The 20605-nt window shown below is 39.3% G+C and overlaps 1 protein-coding gene across 1 annotated transcript; it reads right to left on the reverse strand.

Moving 5' to 3' along the window:
• Window positions 1–400: 400 nt before the first annotated feature.
• GLDN (gliomedin) lies at window positions 401–20108 on the reverse strand (the record flags this gene model as incomplete). The annotated part of the gene is made up of 10 exons (XM_082005261.1): window positions 401–860; window positions 4280–4430; window positions 5144–5269; window positions 5351–5431; window positions 10475–10594; window positions 11286–11432; window positions 12020–12127; window positions 13378–13395; window positions 15711–15762; window positions 19806–20108. The coding sequence occupies 10 exons, from the start codon at window positions 20106–20108 to the stop codon at window positions 401–403; spliced, it is 1566 nt and encodes a 521-aa protein (XP_081861387.1).
• Between the last annotated feature and the right edge of the window lie 497 nt (window positions 20109–20605).

Here is a 20605-nt window from a genome sequence, read left to right on the forward strand (position 1 = left end):
TATACTAGACCATAATCACTGACTAGAAAATTACTGCAGATAAGATGATTGCAACTGAAAGTTATAAATAGTCTCTGCTGAGCACATGACCATGGAATAATCAATGTACATTAGATATAATTATTGGCTGAGTAACAGGGGAAAAACAAAAGCAAGTCTGTGCTAACTGTGTGCCAGCTGCAATACTGAACAGCTATTCTTCTAAAAAGACGAGAATGGCCTATATAATTGAAGTATGTTTATATGAAGGTGCCTGATCGCCCTTTTATGCACCCTCACAAACCACCATCAGTGAACAGAAAATTATATCAAGTGAAGAGACCCCTATGTGTATATCATACAGCTTTAAATAATCTATTTAGTCATATGTGGCTCCCATACATTATATTTTAAAATATATTCATCTGCCAAAATGTACAGGATATACCATTAAGCTCCCATTCTCCCATGTATACAAATTCTTATCTCTTAGACTGTATGAAAGCATAGCAAGAACAGTCTGTGAAGACCGTAACTCAAACCTTGCATCAATCTGCTTCTCTTTCAATAAATCAAAAGCAAAACTTACTGTCATATCCTTAGTATCAGTAACATACATAATGCCACATGCTATGAATGCGTTACCAGCCTTGGACTTGGGATATGTAGTATTGATATGCCGAATGACTGAAAATGTTTCTTCATCAATATGTGCTACTATTATATTTTCGTCAGTGCTTGAGGCGTATATAATCCAAAGACCCTTCTCATCCACTGCTACGTTGAAATACGTCTTTGAGTTAGAAAAGAGGTAGTTACGACCATGATATAAGGCATTTTCAATTAGCAGTGTGCCCAGCGATGCTTTATCGAGCCCAAATCTGTAATGAGATAAAGTATTCAGTATGTTGTGTTAAAAATTCATTTTTATATACACTAGTTGGTTGAATCAATTCAGAGTGCATTGATAGCAGCATTATTGAAAAGACTTGATTTCAAGGACTATTCTGATATCTTTTAAGATTAAGTACTCCACTCAGAACACCTTCCAAAACACTAGGAGAAAATTCCAAAGTAATAACCAATCTAAAAGGTGCACAAGAGTATGAACTCAATTTGGTAGGTTTCACTTTATTTAGTCTATGAGCTTTATTATCGCTAGGATGAAAAAAGCAACTAAAAGAAACAGGTATGAAAAAGAATTAGATAGCAGGTGAAGACCCAGACTTGTGAAATGAAATCTGTACAGAAGTTTGCTTTCTACTAGGTGGGAACTAAAGGGAGAAAATGTGATTGACCAAACCAGCATGAATTCTGGGCAGGTTCACCTAGTCTTAGAGTTCCTCTTTTAAAAACAGTTCAGATAATGCAGTGATTTGCTCAAGTAAACATCAAAGGAATAAAAATTCTACTTTTGCAGAGCCAAAAATCTGACCTCATGCTGGCCTCCAACAGGACAGCCTGAATGTCTCATCTCTGATATATAAAATTGTTTTTATTCCTTGAAATTCCTTAAAAGGATGATAATCTGAGGACAGCAGCATTGAACAGGTAAACTGAGTTCCTCTACTAGTTTAAGAGGGTAATCAGCTATATCAAGACACATTTATAGTTAGAATTAAATCACTTAATAATGCAGTCCTCTAGTGAAAGCAGAGAGTGTATGCTTCATCCTTTTAAATAATGCTTTCTATAACGAAACACATTTCACTGTCTGACTTCTATCTAACTGTATAGCTCCATTCCTCAAACAGGAGGAACAACATTACTCAATACAGGAATCTGCTACAGTTAGAAAAGTCTTCTGAAAAGACAGGCTTAATGACAGGAACATTTCAGATCCAGGAATTTGCAATAGAAGGAAAAATACTGATAGAATATTTTTTCTGTGGAAGAGATGTTGGTAGCATGTACTAGAAAAATCATCCTAAAAAAAAAAAAACCAACACCCAAGAATGACTAACTAGATGATTCCCCTTTGCTTTTGTAAAACTCATGTCTGCAGCAACTCTATATTCCAGCAGCATATATGTGCAATTAAAAAAAGGCTTCAAGGCTGGAGAAGATTTCTGAGAAACGTGTGTGTTAATCCAGTTAACCTGGTTAGTTGCTTCACGTTTGTAAATAACCTCATGCAAGGGCTAGAAGGACAGCCCTTAGCAGGAACAGTTACACAGAAATGCAGATTTTCTTCAGGATTTTTTTCTATAAAGAGCCAACAAGATAAAAAGCATCTCGAGATTCACTAGAAATGTGCAAGATCTGCAACAAAGAACACGTTGGCTTTTCCTCTTTTATGTGAAAATCCTGAAGGGAGAAGAAAAGTGAGGTTTAATTCGTGAGGTTCTCTTCCGCTCCCCCAGTTAAGGACAGTCTAGTCTAGAACTCCAAATGGTTCAGAAATTCCTTACTCTTCTGGCACCCTGGGGTAAGTGACAAGATATAGTGTAATATTTTCATATCTGGGGAAAAAAAAAAAACCACCTGCAGGGAACTCCAGCTACAAACACTTTTCTGATCACTACAATGAGTGAAGTCAAGAAAAAAAACAGAAGTGGGAAAGCATGCTACAAAACAAAGGAAGAAGGGATGAAGCAGTCATGTCAGGGATCCAACCATCATGAGAAAACCTGCCAAAGGTCAGACAAACCCAGTTTTACCAGCTTTTAAATATGACAGGAAACTCCTTTTAAATATTTTTTTCAACATTTGCAAAATGAACCAACAGGTCCTCACCTGTTCCTTCCATTAAATCAATACAAAAACTCCCAGAAGCTTTTCTGCAGCCCCAAATCAAGGACTTCACTGTCACAGACTTCATAGTGCCTCATTCTATCTGTGCTGAAGGTAAATAATCTTAGAGTAACTGAACAGAACAGTCATCACTCAGCAGCTTCTTAGAGTGGTTTTGAAAATTCCACAAATAGCTTATGTTCATCTGTACATGAAGGCATTTCCCAATTAATGGTACCCAAGCAAAGGTGAGGAACCTCTGTCCTATCGCTGCATATTGCTTAGACAGAGATGGTCTTTTACAGATGTATAAACAAAAAGCCCTGATGAAGATACTTAAAGGAGGTTGACAAAAAGTAGGCTTGTCTTTGGCAGAATAAATATTATAGAATCCAAGCAGCTTGCTCACATTCCTTGGCATCCAAATGAGTTTAGGGAAGGCAGCACTCACACCTGCTTGGGAATAGACATCAAAGTATAGTAATGTTCTTGGCTCAAACATCAGAGCCATGTTAAGAGAACTCAAAAGCAGATGCAATCTTTCACTTGCCCTTGGGCTATCTGTCTTTGGCTCTTCCCACAAGATGAGATTTTGGTTTTCGTTTGTATTGTCTGTCTCTGTCCTCAGTAGAAGCTGAAGAGAGATGGAATTCCCAGTTCCAGTTAAGGGAGATACATTAGGAGAGTTGTAGGAACTTCTTATTGTGAGGAAATCAAACGGCAGAGCCACTCCTCCACAATGGAATGTGCAATTCACCAGGTCGAAATGTCCTCAGCTGGTGCCTTAGTGCATTCCTCCACCGTAGCAGCATTAACTCAACCCCTACCAGCTAGTGCTGTCCAAGAGCAAAGCATGTGCATCAACACAGCAAGCAGCTCAGGAAAGCCGAGTTCCACAAGTGGGCTACAATCATATAACTGCTCACCTGTGTGCTCAAAACTGCAGATGAACCAATTCTTACTCTGATGCAGGCAGATGCACAGCTTATTTTTTTTTTAAATCAAATACTTTTTTCTGACCCCCCAAATTCCTTAGTCAGTTCCCATTTCTTTCTCACAAATATACACACAGCAAAGAATCCAACAGCAAGAACTCCCACAGCAATGTAATGTATAGTAGAAACCCAATTGGACTCCAGGATAGCCAAAAGAAAAATCTCTTGTCACCTCTACACATGGCATCTTGTTAACTTGGAGGCCCAGTTACCCTATCATGTAGTAACTACTCGGGTTAACCACTTAAACACAGAGCTGAACAATGCTTAAAGAACTGTCACAGCAGAGTAATGGGCCTGGACTATGCTCCCAGTTCCTCTCCTCCCACAGCATCTGCACACACAGCTGGAAGGCCAGTGGCCTATATTCTAGTTACAAATCAGAAAGAATTAGTTGTTCTGTTCTTGAAAGAATTCTGAACCATTCCTCCATTCTTCCTATTCTAGACAGGACCAAAAAGAAACATAAAATGGTACAAGGCAAGTGGTCTGCTTTTCTGAGGTTCATCTCTGGCACCATTGCTCCTCCTTCCACAACATCTCTTGCCTTAAGCCAACTATGTTTCACTTACTTCAGAATGGCATTGGTTCCTCCCTTTTGATAGTACAGATGATTGTTTTGTACTGCATGACCGCATCCATAAAAGAATCCTGTGATGTTAATGATCCTGTAGCTGTCATTCAGCAATGCATTGGAATTCTCATATTCTTTTATAGAGTTTCCTAAACAACGGGGAAAACATGAAAAAGACGACTATCATTTGGTTCATCTAATTTTGAAATCTCTCCCCTAAAATTCAATCTCTACTGAGAAGTCAATCTCAATCAAATATCTGTCTCAGACAACAATTGTATTTGTTTTTTCAATAGTGATTCAACTTGCTGGAACATGATAAAATAATCCAGAGACAAACACCAAAAAAATTTATAGAGGTGGTGGTCAAGGGCCTGCTTCCAACATACCTGATGGGCCCTAATTCAGAACACAGTTGGTAGATATACAGAAAATGTTTCCTTTTTCCACTTAGGTCCTGGAAATTTTCCTGCACTAAATGTAGCTCTTGTGGCGCCTGATTCATTCTCATGCCTAACTAAATGAAAAGGCAAAACTACTAGATACAGTTTAGGGAAGTAAAGTCAGGAAACTGTTGACAGAAAAGACTGAAAAGGCATGAACAAAAGGCACTTAAACTTGGATTGATTAAAAACACTAAAATCCTCAAACTGTTTTCAAAAAATCGGATGTTGACTCTGAAAATGTCTAAAGATACTATAAATATCTATGACCATATGTATAGTCGAGTATTATAGAGGTAATATGAAAAATATGGGTAAAAAAACCCATCATACTTGATTAGAAATATTAAAGTTGAAGGAATTAAGAAAGTGTGTTAGTAAAACAATAGATTTTTGATCAAAAACTACTACTAGTGTACCTGAAAAATGCATGGTAAGCCAAATCCTTTCATCACTTATATTTGCAGGTTCCCGCATCCAAGTTCCAAACGTTTGCTGTACACTGACAAAGTGAACAGGACTTCCTACAGATGTTATGACACATTCTAGTAGAGAAAACACACATGTCCATTATCTGTGACATTAAAACAGTAAGTAGCAATTAGTCACGCTCTGTAGCGGATTACCAGCTTTTTTTGAAGGACCTGGGGTTCTGTCTTCAGCTTTTCCAGCCAGGGTATCATCATTCGGTACAGCACACGTCTCCCCTAGAGTTGAGAGAAAGGGTAAAACATGTCATTTTTCTTATTTGACATGACAGATGTGCACACCACTGACTCCACTAAAATAAAGGAATGACAACTGGGGTTTTGTTTCATCTGGGGAAAAAAGCTTAGGCTGGTCTGGTCAAAAAATTAGATTTAAAAAAAGACTTGCTTTCACTTCTGCCAAAGAAATGAAGTTTTGTTTGTTGGCTGGTTTGTTTCCTTGAAGTTGTCAGGCTGACAGTCAACTTTGAGGAGTAACTAATTTTGCTCAACAGATTTAATTCCTTAGCTGTGAATTTCTGAATAGCTGCTTAGGAAGACAGAGTTGCCCCTTTCCTTAGATAACTTCAGACAACTGAGATAGCTGGCAGCTGATTTAGCAGTAATACCAAAAATTGAGAGTGAGTGATGGCTAAACTCAAAACCTTCATGCCCAAATCTATGCACACCAGCACAGGGGCTGTCTTCTGTAGGTAACGTTGGAAGTTTTTCTTGTGCTGTTAATGCCTGAGACAGTAATGAAGTACTAACACATACACTGAGCACATAATATGTAAGAACGCACGTCAGTCACCCATGCCATTAAAGAAGCAATACAAAACACTACAGGAAATTATACACTGAATTCTTTACACACAGAGAAATGGTTCACATTAGAAAAACACCTGGAAACATTTTTCACCACCTCTCAACAATTTGAAGAGTAACTGGTTGGGTTTTCTCTTCGCATTTACTGTTAAAACAATGCCTGAATGAAATTATTTATGGACCTTTTGCTATAAACCCAGATACCTCTTCTGCCTTTAAAACAATGCAAGACATTTCTGTTTGCTTAGAATGAATAACCAGAGAACAGTTCTCAGCTCTTTGCTGAATGTCCTGATTTCATTGTAGCCTTGTTTTCCTAACTTCCACATTTCGTACTGTTTGACATACAGGCTGCAAATTCTTTTGGATATGTGTTTTCATGGTTACCTTCCAATATATTTCTGGGATTTACAGGGCCGTGATGAAGTTTAAATGAGAAAGATAGTAAAAATATGAAATAGCTATAAAATAATGCCAAAAGGGTACTTCGACATTCAGGAAAGAAAGGACAGATTATACTGCATTGTTGTTCTCTTGTTTAGGTTATATCCTCTCTTTGTTCATGCAGAAGGAAACTACTCCAAGATAGAGCAAGAACAACACGTATTTCTCCCACCCGTTTATCTAGGACATTTATCTAGGTGATGTGACATTGAAAGTTTGTAAGTGATCACAGCAAATCTCCAAAATGAGGCACAAACAGTCAATCCAACCATGGGAAGATGAATGCCTATAGATAGAATCTAGCAATCCCTCTAGGTCCCTTTCCAGCTTCTGATCTCAAAACATTGTCAAAATATCTCACAAAAGGAACCTGCTCGGTAGAAATTATAAGTTGCAATGCACAAGTTAATTTTCTTGGGCTGAGTCTAATAGATACAGTTAACTGAATGAGCAGTTCCCTCTGCAGTCTAAGACTATAAAATAGTCAGGACCAGGTCAGTGTTTGTAGTGAAGATGGTCACTATTTGTATTTGAGAATATTTGCAATACTCCCCGAGGACTTTCAGCTGCATGAAACCAAAAGCAACTAAGATTAAAAAGACAGATTTCAATCAGAGATTCTTATGTGAAGTTTTCACCGTGTTTTTTCCATCAAAAAAAGATAAACATCCTACTGATTCCTATCATAAAATATTCTGGCTGAGAGTTAATGGAGTTTACAAGACATGAAAACTACTGATTTTGTCTGTCTGGACAGGGTGGGAAGGATGGAGCAAGGGAGTGTGGAGCAGGCATGTTTTATTTCTTTTAGAATTAGCTAACTAACATTGAGAACAAATACACCTCAGCTTCCAACTAATTATTCTCTTCTTTTAAAGAAACAAAGTTTTACCTGAATCAAAATTTAATTTAAAGAAACCATTCCTGTATTCTTACATCGTAAGTTAACTGCAGTTGTAAATCGGTACATGTATTCTCTTTTCTTCAAAGGGATATGAATATTTAATTACAAAAGCTGGTTTATTCATTGAATTCTGGTAATAAGATCTCACAGCCTACTGACTCATAAAACGTAAATGCTCACTGAGGAAGATCTCATCTTCCTAGAGTTATTTGAGTATAACTCACTGGGATTTAAAATCCAGAGAGCTTATCCTCCAAAGCATTTCAGTCTGTTTTAACACTTAAAAGAGGCTACCTGAGTAAATGGTCCAATTATATCTTGTACAACAGTTCATACATTTCTGAATTTCTAATAGGATGAGATTTCTGCTCCAGCTATCTACTCTCCATTGTGAGGAGGCTCTTTGGGCTCTGTTCTGGTACTTCAATACCCAGAATTCCTGACTGAGGTTCTTACATGCTACTACAATTACAGCTACATGCTATATTAAAAATAAGACGTGGAAATAATTTATATATGTTCCACCCAGTATTAAATATTCACTGGTTAATAGCATTTATAATAATAATTAAAAAAAAAAAAAGATTTTTCATCTCAGCAAACTGTGCAGAATGATGGTGACATTAAAACATATCACCCCATTAATGGTGAGACATACAGTTTGCTCTGCTTGTTTCACACTTAACTGCACAAAGTTCTTGTTCTCCTCCCTTTCCGTATGCCTATCGAGAAACTACATTCCCGACTACAAAAGAAACCACACGGTACCAAACACTGTCACAGAAAACTCTCCTCTTTTCCAGAAATGCAAAAGATTAGTAACTGAGACATCCTTTGCTATTCTTTTATAGGATCACTCTGACCTCCCTGAAAACAGGCATCTCAGCTGGGACGAAAATTCCTCCCAGAACTGTAAGCATAGCAACAGCCACTGAAAGACACAACCTTCTTGAATGCAATACCATCCGGGGTAAAGGACAAGAACAGACAGATCCAGTATGTAGATCCAAAACCAAAAGTTTGCCTCCATTTTCAAGCTGGAGTAAGCTAGAAATACAGTGCTGTTCTTGCACCAGCTTCTCTTCGCTTTCCATAATCAGCTAATACCTTGAACCAAAATTTTCCAGTTATCACAATACCACAATATTTGTAGAACCCCTGTTCCTGACCATCCAAATCACCAGCTCCTCTCATCTTCTACTGCTAATTCTGCACTGGGAAAAAAAAAAAAAAAAAAAAAGGCTCTCTTCCAGTATGTAGAAATGATTTGAAATGCAAGTCCCAAAACCAGAATTTTTTTGAGAGAGTTTCAGGATTATATGATAACATTTTTTGGCCAAAAATTTGAGCAACTTCAGACATCCATCTTGAAATACTTTTAAAACATGGCTGCTGATTTTCACAACAAAATGAGTAAGAACATCTTTCATTTCCAAGCACTAGCCTTCCCAACAGCACCCACTCCTCCCTGAGTCTGAACTGGCACCAAAAAGCATTAGAGAAATCAAACCCTCATTTAATACTTCTAATTCAAAACAGAATTGTTTAGATCCTTAGAGACAAAGATCACAGACATTATCTTTTCCCTTCAATTTTGTTGAATAAAGTTGATTACAAAAGTTGCAAAGACTTTCACAGAGAGTCTCAACGTCCCTGTTAACCTTTTAGATCCTATTCCCACTCAAACATGCAGAAAGAAATTCAAGCCTGTATGAAAAATCCACTTTAAAATGAAATTTTTCTATGATAAAAATAAATAACTGTAAAAATATTGTAAGAAATGTGTTTACTATAGAAGAATTTTAGACAATTAATATAGTCTAATAATATTGTTGACACCAACACTTTCTTCCCCAAAGTATTTAGCTATTATTAATATAGTTAGATGTCTATAAACTTCAGGCATGGAAATATACGCTCAGTGCACTATATCTGTCAGTGTATTTACAAAATACACTGTTCAAGACAGCAGAGTACTTCCAACCAGCCACCTGCTGGAGGAGGAGATATATGCCAAAGAACTTTCTCTGTATGTCCTCCATGCAGCAGAGGCAGCACTTTACTCATTAAAAAACATGCATTGGCACATGCACACACACATGTGGATTTTATGAGGCACAATTTTTATCTGTGTGAAAAAAAGGTCTTCTAAAACATGGGTAGAAGTTGAGACATGAAACACTGCCATGATTTTACAACAACCCACAATATCAAGTTAAATCCATGAGGATTTACTAGTATCCAGCACATCTGGAAATCATGCCAGCAATGTGTCACGGCAAACTCTTAATTATGTCAGCACCTTAACCAGTGACTTAAAAGAAAAAAAGTGTAGCAGCTGCTACACTTCAGCATACAGTCTATGACCTGGCAATCTGGATACTGTTAGAACTAAAATATGAGTATCTGCTGTGCAATTTGCAGCCACAGTTTGAAGGGAATTTACTCTGTCTTTAATTTTTCCTTTCTGAATATTAGAATTCACCACGTATTTCACCAACACAGCTACAGTAAAGGAAATAAAAGGAATTCATGATCCACCTGTCATTCAGGATACAACAAATAGCAACAATGGAACAGAATTCAAGATGACCCTGCTCCAAAACTTACATATTCAAATGGACACAAAGTCTCAGAGAATCCTTTTGTATTCCTCTAGCTTTAAAAGTCTTAGCTAGTTCAAGCTTGCTTCAGTTCTACCAATGACCAGGCAATTTCATTTCATGGAATACAGTGAAAAGTAGCCCGGTTAACAGGCGTTATATTTACCTGTAAATAAAATTCAGCATTTAAAAGCTAAAAATTCCAACTGCATTTCTCTTACTTTCCAAATATACCCCGTGGAAAAAGAAACACCATGTGTAAATACTTTGCCTGAGCATTAGCACAGCATGATTAAAAGACCAGTATTATACTGGAGATAGCTTGCTGCCTTATCCAAATTATATTTCAGCAAAACACCTAAGCACATGCTCAGCTTTAAGTTTGTGCTGTTTTTCTGATGCCAGCAAAATTAAACACATGCTTATTGTTTTGTGAGCCTTGGAGCAATGGGTTTAATCTTGAACCTGTTTAAAATACTAAAAAGAACACTGGAAAGAACTAACCTTTGCATTTGCTGCTGTATATGTTCTCCTGAAGCTGTGCTTTACCTTTACGTTTTCCTGGAGGCCCTGGGGGTCCAGGTGGTCCAGGGGGCCCTGGTGGCCCAGGTTCACCTTTTGCACCTAGGTACAAACCAGAGTACAGTATCACAGGCCCCGTAGGCAACAGGCAACCTGCAGAGAACTGTATGTGTCCACATGATGGACTGAGCGAGATCTCTAAAACAGCCTCTCTCCAGGGGTTTCTGCATACAGAAATATGCTGCAATAAACTCACTGGGATGCTGTTTGTTAGAAGGTAAACCATAAAGAACTTCACAAGTTGTAGGCCATCAATGCAATTTATCTGTCTGGATTACAGGCACATTAGAGAGCTATAAAGCACTGTTGCCTTTTATTTATTGTATTCTAAGACCTCAACTTCAGATGCTACGGTGGTAATTTTACACAGCTTATATTTGTGGCTGCTTCATGTATTCCTGAGTGGAAATCCACCCCTCATTTTCTAATAGACAAATAAAACTACACTGCAAGAAAGAGCAGGAGGAGGTCAGCCGTCTAGAAGCATACTGGAAAGGGTGGAATTCATGTACACCTCAACCCAAAGCCTATGCAGAAAAGTTTTTGTGAAGATTTGCATTAAAAAGAGAACATAAGCTCCTGGGCAGAGCAATACTCAAACTTCATGGTGGATAACATTGTTACGCTGGTTGGTCCTACTCTTGCAGATCACATTCATGCTTCAGAAGCAGAGTCTATCTTTTTCTGTCAAGTACACTCTTACAAGAAGACTCCTAAGAATACTTCTTCCTACCTTCTAATATCACATCATTGTTTGCATCCCCCTTTTCACCCTTTGCTCCTCTTGCACCTTTTCCTCCTGGCATACCATCCTTGCCAGGTAAACCAGTTTCTCCAGGTTCTCCTTTCTGTCCTTGATCACCTTTTGGTCCTGGCACACCTTGAAATAAAAAGCATTTCAGTACCAAGAACACTGTTCCAGTATTGAAGCATCAGTCAATACTTTTTTTTTCCCCCCCAATACAAAACATATTAGCTCTAGTTGTTTTTTTCACCTGTATTTAACTGGGTAGCTCTAATTTGTTCCTATTTCAAAACAACATTGTAACCTAATACAAAGGGAAACTGTGTACAATCTGTTTGGTGAAAATAATAATGCTCTTCACCTAGTGATCTGTGAGCTTTGAACACAAAATATACAGGCCACCCCCAAACTCTGGCTTTCTTTTTTAAGACAGCTGAAGTCAAAGGGCCATTATGTTGGCAGGTTGAGGGAATGGAAATATTCTTACAATAACAGTATTTATTAGCAAGTTCAGAATACTGAGATTCAATTAAGTGCGTTCAATAGCTTTAATTTGCAACACACTATAGTGTATGTATACCATCTTCCTCACTGTGGAGTAAGTCTAAAGTAATCTACCAAAAAGCTTAGTGTAAGACAATGAATGCTACAGAATTCTGTAACATGCAACTTCTTCGTAAGAAAATATTTCTTTTTTAAAACAACCACCAAAAAAAAATTACCTATTTTTCCTCTTTTTCCATTTATTCCTGGTTCTCCCTTTTGTCCTGGTATACCTGGGACACCATCTGATCCATTGTAGCCAGGCAGCCCATCAAGTCCAGGAGGCCCTGAACAAACCAAACCACATAACTGAATTTTCACTGTTAAATGCAATTTAACCTTAAATCTACTATATTTACATATAGAATGTTTATCTCTCTCTCTCTCTCTATTCCTTAGACATACAAAATCCTCTAACTGGTCATTATGTTCTCCGTGCCAATGGAGTATCCTCCTTAAACAAAACAAAAAACCCAAAAAAACCACAAAACCAAAAAAACCCACACCACACAACAAAAAACCCACTGTGCAATCAAACCAAACAATATAAACAAAAACCAAAAAACTATGAGACCAAACTTAAAGGTAAGCTGCTTGGTTGCCCTGGCCTTGGCATAAGAAAACGGACGGAAGTGAATACGGCACACATTTTGCATGAAGGTCAGCATAGATCAGCCTTTTGGAGTATACTTCAAGGACACACACAGCGAAACTCATCCTATGTCCAAATTCGACAGTGACTATAACGTCTTCCACAAGCCACATGAGCTTGAAAGTTGCTTATCATATTGGCCAGACTAATCTAGCACAAGAAAAGCGTTTACCTACTTGTCCACAATAGTGTGGTGCCAAACTATGAGTGATTGATAGGGAAGACATTGAGTGGTTGATAGAGAAGACATCACCCCCTCCTCATCACTATTTGAACCCCAGAAACAAAAAGTACCTGATACTTTTTTAATACAGAGAATTACTCTAAGCAGACCCCCAGCTAAAGCAGCACAGAAAGCAAGTAACCGTTCATTTAGCCTAGCGACCACATGGGTGACAGCAGAAAGAGAATTACATAAGAAAGGGTAAAAAGTTACGGGGGAGGTGGGAGGGTGGAATCAGTAACCAACATTTTTGAAGGAGATGATTTTAGTGTTAAATTATACTATCAGTTTATTCGTGGGGTTTTTTGTTTGCTTTGGGTTTCTTTTGTTGTTGGGGGTTTTTTTGATATATACTCATCTCTTCAGCTAAATGCCACTTAAACACTCTTAATTAATTCCATTTGGTTTTGAACAAATACTTTTTAGCAAACGTGAATCTATTCTATACCCTCCACTAGAAAAGGATAATGCCTAAAACCTCCCCCCATCTCAGAAGGGGCACAAGTTGACCTAAATACAAAAATTAGAGAGGCAGACATTCCATCCTCCCTCACTCTAATTAATAAAAGAAGAATATTCTATAAAATATATAGTTCAACATTTTGTACTAGCAACTGTTTCAATTACCCCAAAATGTTACTGCAATTGTCAAAGTACCTTACCTGGGAGGCCTGGGGGGCCTACAACAAGAACAAGCAAAAAAACACACACACACAAAAAAAAACAAAAAACCAAACAAACAAACAAAAGAAAGAAGAAATGGTGAGTTTAACCTAGCAAGAAAACAAAAAGCAATTCCAAATCAAATTGATCAGCATTAGGTCAGAATAGTAAAAGCTGGGGAAAGCCCTCAAGTTTCAAAATTATCACCTATGGATTTAACTGCTTTGTACTATAAATAATCAAAAAAGTATCCTTAAAAGCAATTACACATACACCTATGTTTTGCCTTTTGCAAATTTCAGTTGATAAAGGTTTGACAAACAACCACCTCTACAATGTAATCTCCCTGTCAGGGGCTTAGGTGCCTTTACAATACCAAGGATGCAAAGCATCTAACAATCACTACATTTCCTTTACATAGGTGTTCTCCAAGATCCCGTTATAGTACAAGAATACCTTTACAATACTGATGAATGTCACAATTAAAAATGCTGTTGAAAACACACGTTAAAAATACATGCTACACTTTTCTCTGTGTTTTAGGGGTATTTCATTGCAGTTCAGGATCCAGGCTACTTAAACAAAAAAAAAAGTCTCTCCTATCACCTACATTTAAATCACTATCAGGTTTTTCACATGTAATTGCTCTTCTGACTGGACCAAGCTCCCCACAGAACCTGGTCGGTGCATTAGAAATTGGACTTGCTTCAGTTATTCAGCAATATGGAACACAATAAAATCTCTCTCACATTCTGACTTAGTTCAAGTATAGGGCCAAATGAGAAGAAAGCATAGCAGGCAAGAGTGAAACAGGAAATGTTTCTGTAAAAAGATTTATCTTATGTGATCCCAAATACACATTTTAAAAAAACAGAACAAAAAAAACCCCCACACACAAAAAACACAAATCAGAGAAGCGGGTTAGAATACAAAGAAAGGTGTTAACAGCAATTAAAGAACCAAGTTAGCTCTGTGAATACTTTTATCCAGCTAACAAAGTACTGTCTTGTCTCAACAAAACTCTCTACCACAGAAAATAACAGTAATTACTAGATTTCCCTAAAGATGACAATTTTCAGCATTAATTAAAAAGCATTATGAGTAAAGTGAAAACCATTTTATAATACCATTACAGCAATTATCCCTTTTAATCTATATAGGCAGTAACATCAGTTAACATCTTTCTGCCAATCTTCCGGTAAATGACCATTTTTTCCACACTACAATGTTACGTCCATTACTGTGTTCAATAACTTCCTCATCTCAAAAACTGAGGATCTTTATTATCCTCGTATAAGGATAAGATGAATACGAAAGGTGCCTGAAAAGTAGCAAGCGTCACAGAGGCCTATAGCAGAAAAAGCCAGTATTAGAAAGAAAATTTAATAGTGTGAGGAGAGCAAAAAGGTGCAGAAGGCACCAAGTAGCATGAATTCAGAAGTCTGGAGGCCAAAGAAACTAACTTTTAGGTTGTCTGTGGTTCTGCCTCAGTTGCAATCAGAGCTGATCTACATTTTCAGAAGTAGCATTTAACATCTGTGTGTACTATGGTAATTCTCATTTATGTTGAAATCAGTTGAGCCAAATGGACATTTTAGCCATTTGAAAATACAAACGAGACAGCAAGTGAAGCGTTTTCTTTAACTCATAAAAAGTGGCTTATTTCTAATCTCATCTCCAAGAAGAACACGACTCAATCTATTACAGACTTCAAAGCTGGACTGTTGCCCTTAAATTGGCTACTACTTGACATTCTCTTCACCAAATCACACAGAAACTTCTCACATCTTCTGTTGTCCCAGCCATCAGCTGTTCCAACTCCTCACTGGTAATGTGTGAAACCCAAAGTCCTCCTTCCGTGGTCCACAGCAGGGAAGGCAAACACGTTGCTCATCTAAGTCCCACTACTCCACGGCAGTTACAAAAATGGAAGCAAGTTTCTACGTCCTATATGTTCATCTCATGTTAGCCTTGAAGCGTGGGGACATACACGGAAATACCAAGACTAAACCTAGTATTTTAAACATCCACGTCTGTAAGATTTGCTTATGAAAATTATATAGGAAAGAAATAGCTCCTAGTAATATCAACTGAGCTCCTTAAATTACATCATTTCTAATAAGTAGGTATAGGTAAGTCCCAAAGTAGCACCTATTATCTTTTTATTAATAAATAACCCAATTGATATGTAAATTCTGGTAGAGTAAATAGCATAGTTCTTTGACAGAGTCAATGAAGTCAACGGAGTCATTGACCTCAAGTTCTCTGAAAACACTGTAATTCTGTGTTCCTGAAGGTAACATCAGTGTAATGCTTAAGGCAATAAACATACCTGTTAAGCATACCCCCTTTGTGCTGTTACATAAATCCACCATCACTCGGACCTAACATTGCAAAGAAAGTAAAGTTGAAAACAATTGCATGCCATAAAAATATCTAGTTTACTTTGCCTACAGAAATAATTCAGAAAAACAAAGATACAACTGTCCACTCTATGCTTATAAGAATGAACTATTTAGAACTATCTTAACATTGTGACACCATCCATGTCTTCAGATTCTCTCATAGGAATCTGTTCAATATACCACATTTTAAACCTTACTGAAAATATGAAGAAAATATTAGGCAGCCAACTCCATACATCAACCAGGCATTAAAGTCCACACATTACTGTAAAACACCTGTGGTTGTCTGTGCATTGACTCTATTAGTGGAAGGTATTAAAAGCCAACATCAGCCAATAAAAGATACATTAAAATGTATTTTTTATATATATATCTCAAATGACGAATACTTGTCCAACATAGCATATCCAGTGAGAAAGATGACCAATGTTCCAAGTAAGAGATTTCTTATCTTGGAATAACCAAGATTTGCAAATCTAGAAAGGACCTCCGTTCATTCAAAATACTTCATCCCAAAGATGACAGACTTTATAAAAACCGAGCTAGAAGACAGATTCATGCAGATACTTTTAATCTAGAGTAGACCAAAATTCATCAATTAAAAAGTCATCTTTACAAAATACAGGGGTTTTGACCGGGCAAACATTCACATTACATGTGCTGCATGCTAAGAGTCAGCACTCTAAAATGTTTTGCAATTCATCCAAACGTCCAGCAGAAATGAGAACATTACGAACATGAGCACTCAAATTGCCTCAAATCTTTATGGGAAAATCTAATGCTTATAGTCAGAAAAGACAAAGGATATTATTTCAGGCCTGTGCAATAGATGATAATTTATGGCCTTATTTACCCAGAGTTGCACATTTATTCATGTTTGTACAATTACTCTACTTACAAATAATGGAATGCACTAGTCCCCAAAGACAGAACAAACGAGCACAAGTCAATCTGAAAGGCAGACTGATGCTTAAGCCCAGCAAGGTTATTTGCAGCTGTCAGTCTTTATTTTTAAAATTAATGCATCATTAGCTTCAAGTGACAAATCTAACAGACTCGAATAAAGGACAATTATTTTGATGGCAGGTATTCTTTTGCTGCAAAATCAAATTACATGTGACTATGGATTTCAATTCTGTCAGATACATACTGAGAATTTACTGGATTCTAGACTGTACTGGAACAGCTCTTCTATTTAGAAGTTTTAGACTCAATTTATTTTGGCTGAGAAGAGCTAACTGGTTTTGAATATTGAAATTTGCTTGTTCTCTTTCCCCTCACACCCCTCAAAAACACTTGGCTTCTAAGCTGTAATTTGTAAAATACACGTTGTCCATGTGTGCTCTAATTCAAATTGCACTTTAATCTAAATGGTTTTGTAGAAGTTGCTGAAGTGATTACAACTTGCTTTGGGGCCTTCCAATTGTCTCAGCAGCATTATTTTTACCAACCAGGGCAATTCAGGTGACAATTAAAAAACCACGGTACTCGCGTTACAGCGAATAGCCTACAGCAGAACCTCCAGCTTAACCATGAAAGGTGAGTAGCTGGTCATCAAATCAGCCAGCATCACCTTTGCCACGAAGAAAAGCTACAGATAAAAGTATCCTATTTAAATGCTAAAAGCTTAGTTTTCTCATGAAGAAAGGGTGAAAAAAGAAACCTGCAGTGCCAATGCACAGAAATCTGTGCCTCCACCACCAGAGGAGTCCTGCTCAGGCAAAACCTCGGTGCAAGGCCCACATTCAGCAGGGGCCGGAACGCGGTTCCAAGGCCCACCAACGTAGCAGGGACCATCTCATCAACTGTACGGAACTTTGTCTCATGCTACAAAAGTATTCAGGTCTCCATGTTACATTAGTAGGAGATAGACACAAAATTTAAAAAAGCCAGACTGGGAAGGAGGGGTTTGAAAATTTTCCTAAGGATTCTTTTCCACTTGAGCGAGTGGGCCTGCCCACAGTTATACATTCTTCTGAGCAGCAGCCAGAATGAAAAACATTTGATGGAAATTCTGTAAGGACAGAAAGGCACAAAAACCCCCAAGCAATGCCCTGCAGGAAGCACACATTTAAATGAAGCACATCACACACAGCAGTAGTCACAGTGGCGATTTAAACAGAGGGGCTGCACAAGCAAATAGTCTTGCTACATGCTGTTAAAATATACGCCGGGTCACGCGGTGCTATTTGGAGAGGGCAATAAAATACATTTAATCCATACATGCTACCTAATGACTACAGAGTAGCGTATTTAACTGCCACTGTCAAAATTATCCAGACATCCAGCTGCTGTGAATAATTTAAGCCTGAGCACCCAACAATAAACGGAATTAACAGCGTTCAATCCCTACCAGGATCTGAATCTTTTCTCCAGTAATTTTATTTGTGGATCCCCTAGACTCAAAGAAGCAATTCATATCAGATGGAACAAAGTGAGCTGTAGCTGCCAAACACAAAGACGATTTCTTAAAAGAAACAGGAAGAAGTTTTGACTAGATGTTGCAATGAAAAGCTTAGACATAGCACACAAAGATATTTCACTGGGGCAGTAATTTTTTAACATTACCTGATCAAAAAAATAAAGGAAGAAAACATACCTTTTTTTCCAGTTTTGGGGGGTATATGTTTCTAGAAAGTCATTTAAGTTTTCAAAGTTTAAATAACCCTGCTCAGTGACAATAACTTGAGAAATATGGTTCAAAAAACAACAATTTCCATTCCACTTTGATCTAAGATGTTTAATTTTTTTTCTGAATTGCCAAAGAGCTGAAATGTGTATTAGTCCTGTTATTTTTAAGACCATTTTGAGTACAAAACCATGTGATTTTAAGACTACAGTAAATTAATTGTCAGTTGTACAGGATCCAGTGAAAAACGTGGCTACTTTGGTAAGTAGAATTAGAAACTAGAACCAAATATCCAACCAGTTTTGGGTTTGCCTCTCAATAAAATTATGTTCTTTGAATTGCAGGAATCTTGTACTGCAAATTCTAAACTCAAAGCATGAGGATTTAAATGGCCTTAGCAAAAAAAAAAAAAAAAATTTTATTCCAAAACCCCAAACAATTACATTATCAAAACTCTATGCTACAAATATCTATGCTTTATGATTTCATTATGAGCTCTAATGTTAATGGAGATGTTATCACTGTAAAGTCATCCTTGCAATGACTTATTAACAAAAATGCCATTGGAACATTACTGAAGAGGTATTTTCTGTAAGTAATTTTTGAAACAGTAACATTAGTTACATCAGTAAGAGCTCGAGTTAGCCTCTTCTGCTTTTCTGTGGACCTAGGCCTGCAATCCTTACTGGAACAGAATTTCCACTAAGGTTCCCTCCATAGTAATATTTTTCTGGCATTTATTCTGGCTCAGAACTTAAAAGCTTTTCAGTCGACTCCAAGTTTTTCAACTACATGACCTAGTTCCCACGGAGCAAGAATAATCTTTTCACTGAAGTGCAAAAAAACACTGCAGTTTTGCCGGAGACAGGCCATACAGCTGTGCTGACCCATCGAACACTGCCCGGAACTTGAACGCTTAAGGAGGGGGCACCATCAGTTTCAAAGGAACGTGATGGCAAGGCGGTACCCCCCGCCTCGCAGCAGCGCCAGGCACAGGGGGGCTCCGCTAGCGGTGCAGAGATTTAAGAATCTGGAACCTTGGAAACTGGTAGGCTGACTTTTTGTTGCAACTACATGTTTGAAGTTTCATTAACTGCAGGCTGCTACCAAACAGCTTCGTTTTAAAACTCTCGTTTTAGAAGTTTAATCACCGCCTGACGCCGCAGCGCCCACCAACTCTGCGCCCCTGGCATTTAGAGATGAGGGCGGGCACCTGCCGCTCCTCAGGCCCTGTACTCCTCACAGCACCTAGCAGGCGGTTTTGCCCCACGCGAGCCCGTCCCGCGTGGGCCAGGCCTGGCAGCACAAACGAAAACGCCCGCGCGGCACGTTCCACCGCCCCCGTGGGCGGGGCCCCGCGGCGCACAGCCGCAGACGGGCGCCCCCGCCTTACCGGCACCATGGAGTAGGTCAGCAGCAGCAGCAGCTCTTCGCTCTCGGCGCGCACGTGGCCGCGGCCGCGCTCCCCGCGGCGGCTCCGCTTGCTGCGGGCGGCGGCGGGCGCCTGCCCGGGGCGCGGCGTGTCCCGCGGGGAGCCGATGGCCGCGGCGGGCCGCGCCGCCTCCAGCTCCCGCAGCGCCGCGCCCAGCTCCCGCCACTGCGCCAGGAGGAAGAGCGTCCCGGCGGCGCTGAGCGCCGCCAGCAGCCCCACGGCGCCCAGCAGCCACCGCAGCGCCCGGCCGCCCGCCGCCTCCATCGCCGCGGTCCGGCGACGCGCGGCCCGGCCATTTATGGCCCCCACCCGGCGCCGTGGGCCGCGGGCTGGGCGGAGGGGAGTGGCGGCGGGCCGGGGGAAGGGAGGAGGCAGGGGCTGGGGACGAGGGGAGGAAAGGGTGCGCCGGCGAACTCAGCCACCGCGGCCCAGCCGCCGCCTGCCCGCCCCCAAACCCCGGCCCCGCCGGGAAAGCTACTGCTGGGCCTTCCGCGGGGGCGGAACGGGGCAGCCGTTAGCTGGCTCTGCCTGCAGCCAGGGCATGCTTTTAGGCGACTCGGCTGGCGGGTAGCAAGAGTCTCCTTAACTTCATTCCCCAAAGCTGCAGTGCAAGTCTGCAGAGCAAGAGTCCCGCCTTGATACATTCGCAGTTCGTGCCAGCACTTCGCTATTTTAAGAACAGCCTATGTCATTGACTGATAACACTTCACCTGCTGCTTTCAATGTTCAAAAGCACAGACTTTTCCCAGACTACTCCTGCA

The sequence above is a fragment of the Phaethon aethereus genome (assembly GCF_964289735.1).
Source record: "Phaethon aethereus genome assembly, chromosome: 12".
Lineage (NCBI taxonomy): Eukaryota > Metazoa > Chordata > Aves > Phaethontiformes > Phaethontidae > Phaethon > Phaethon aethereus.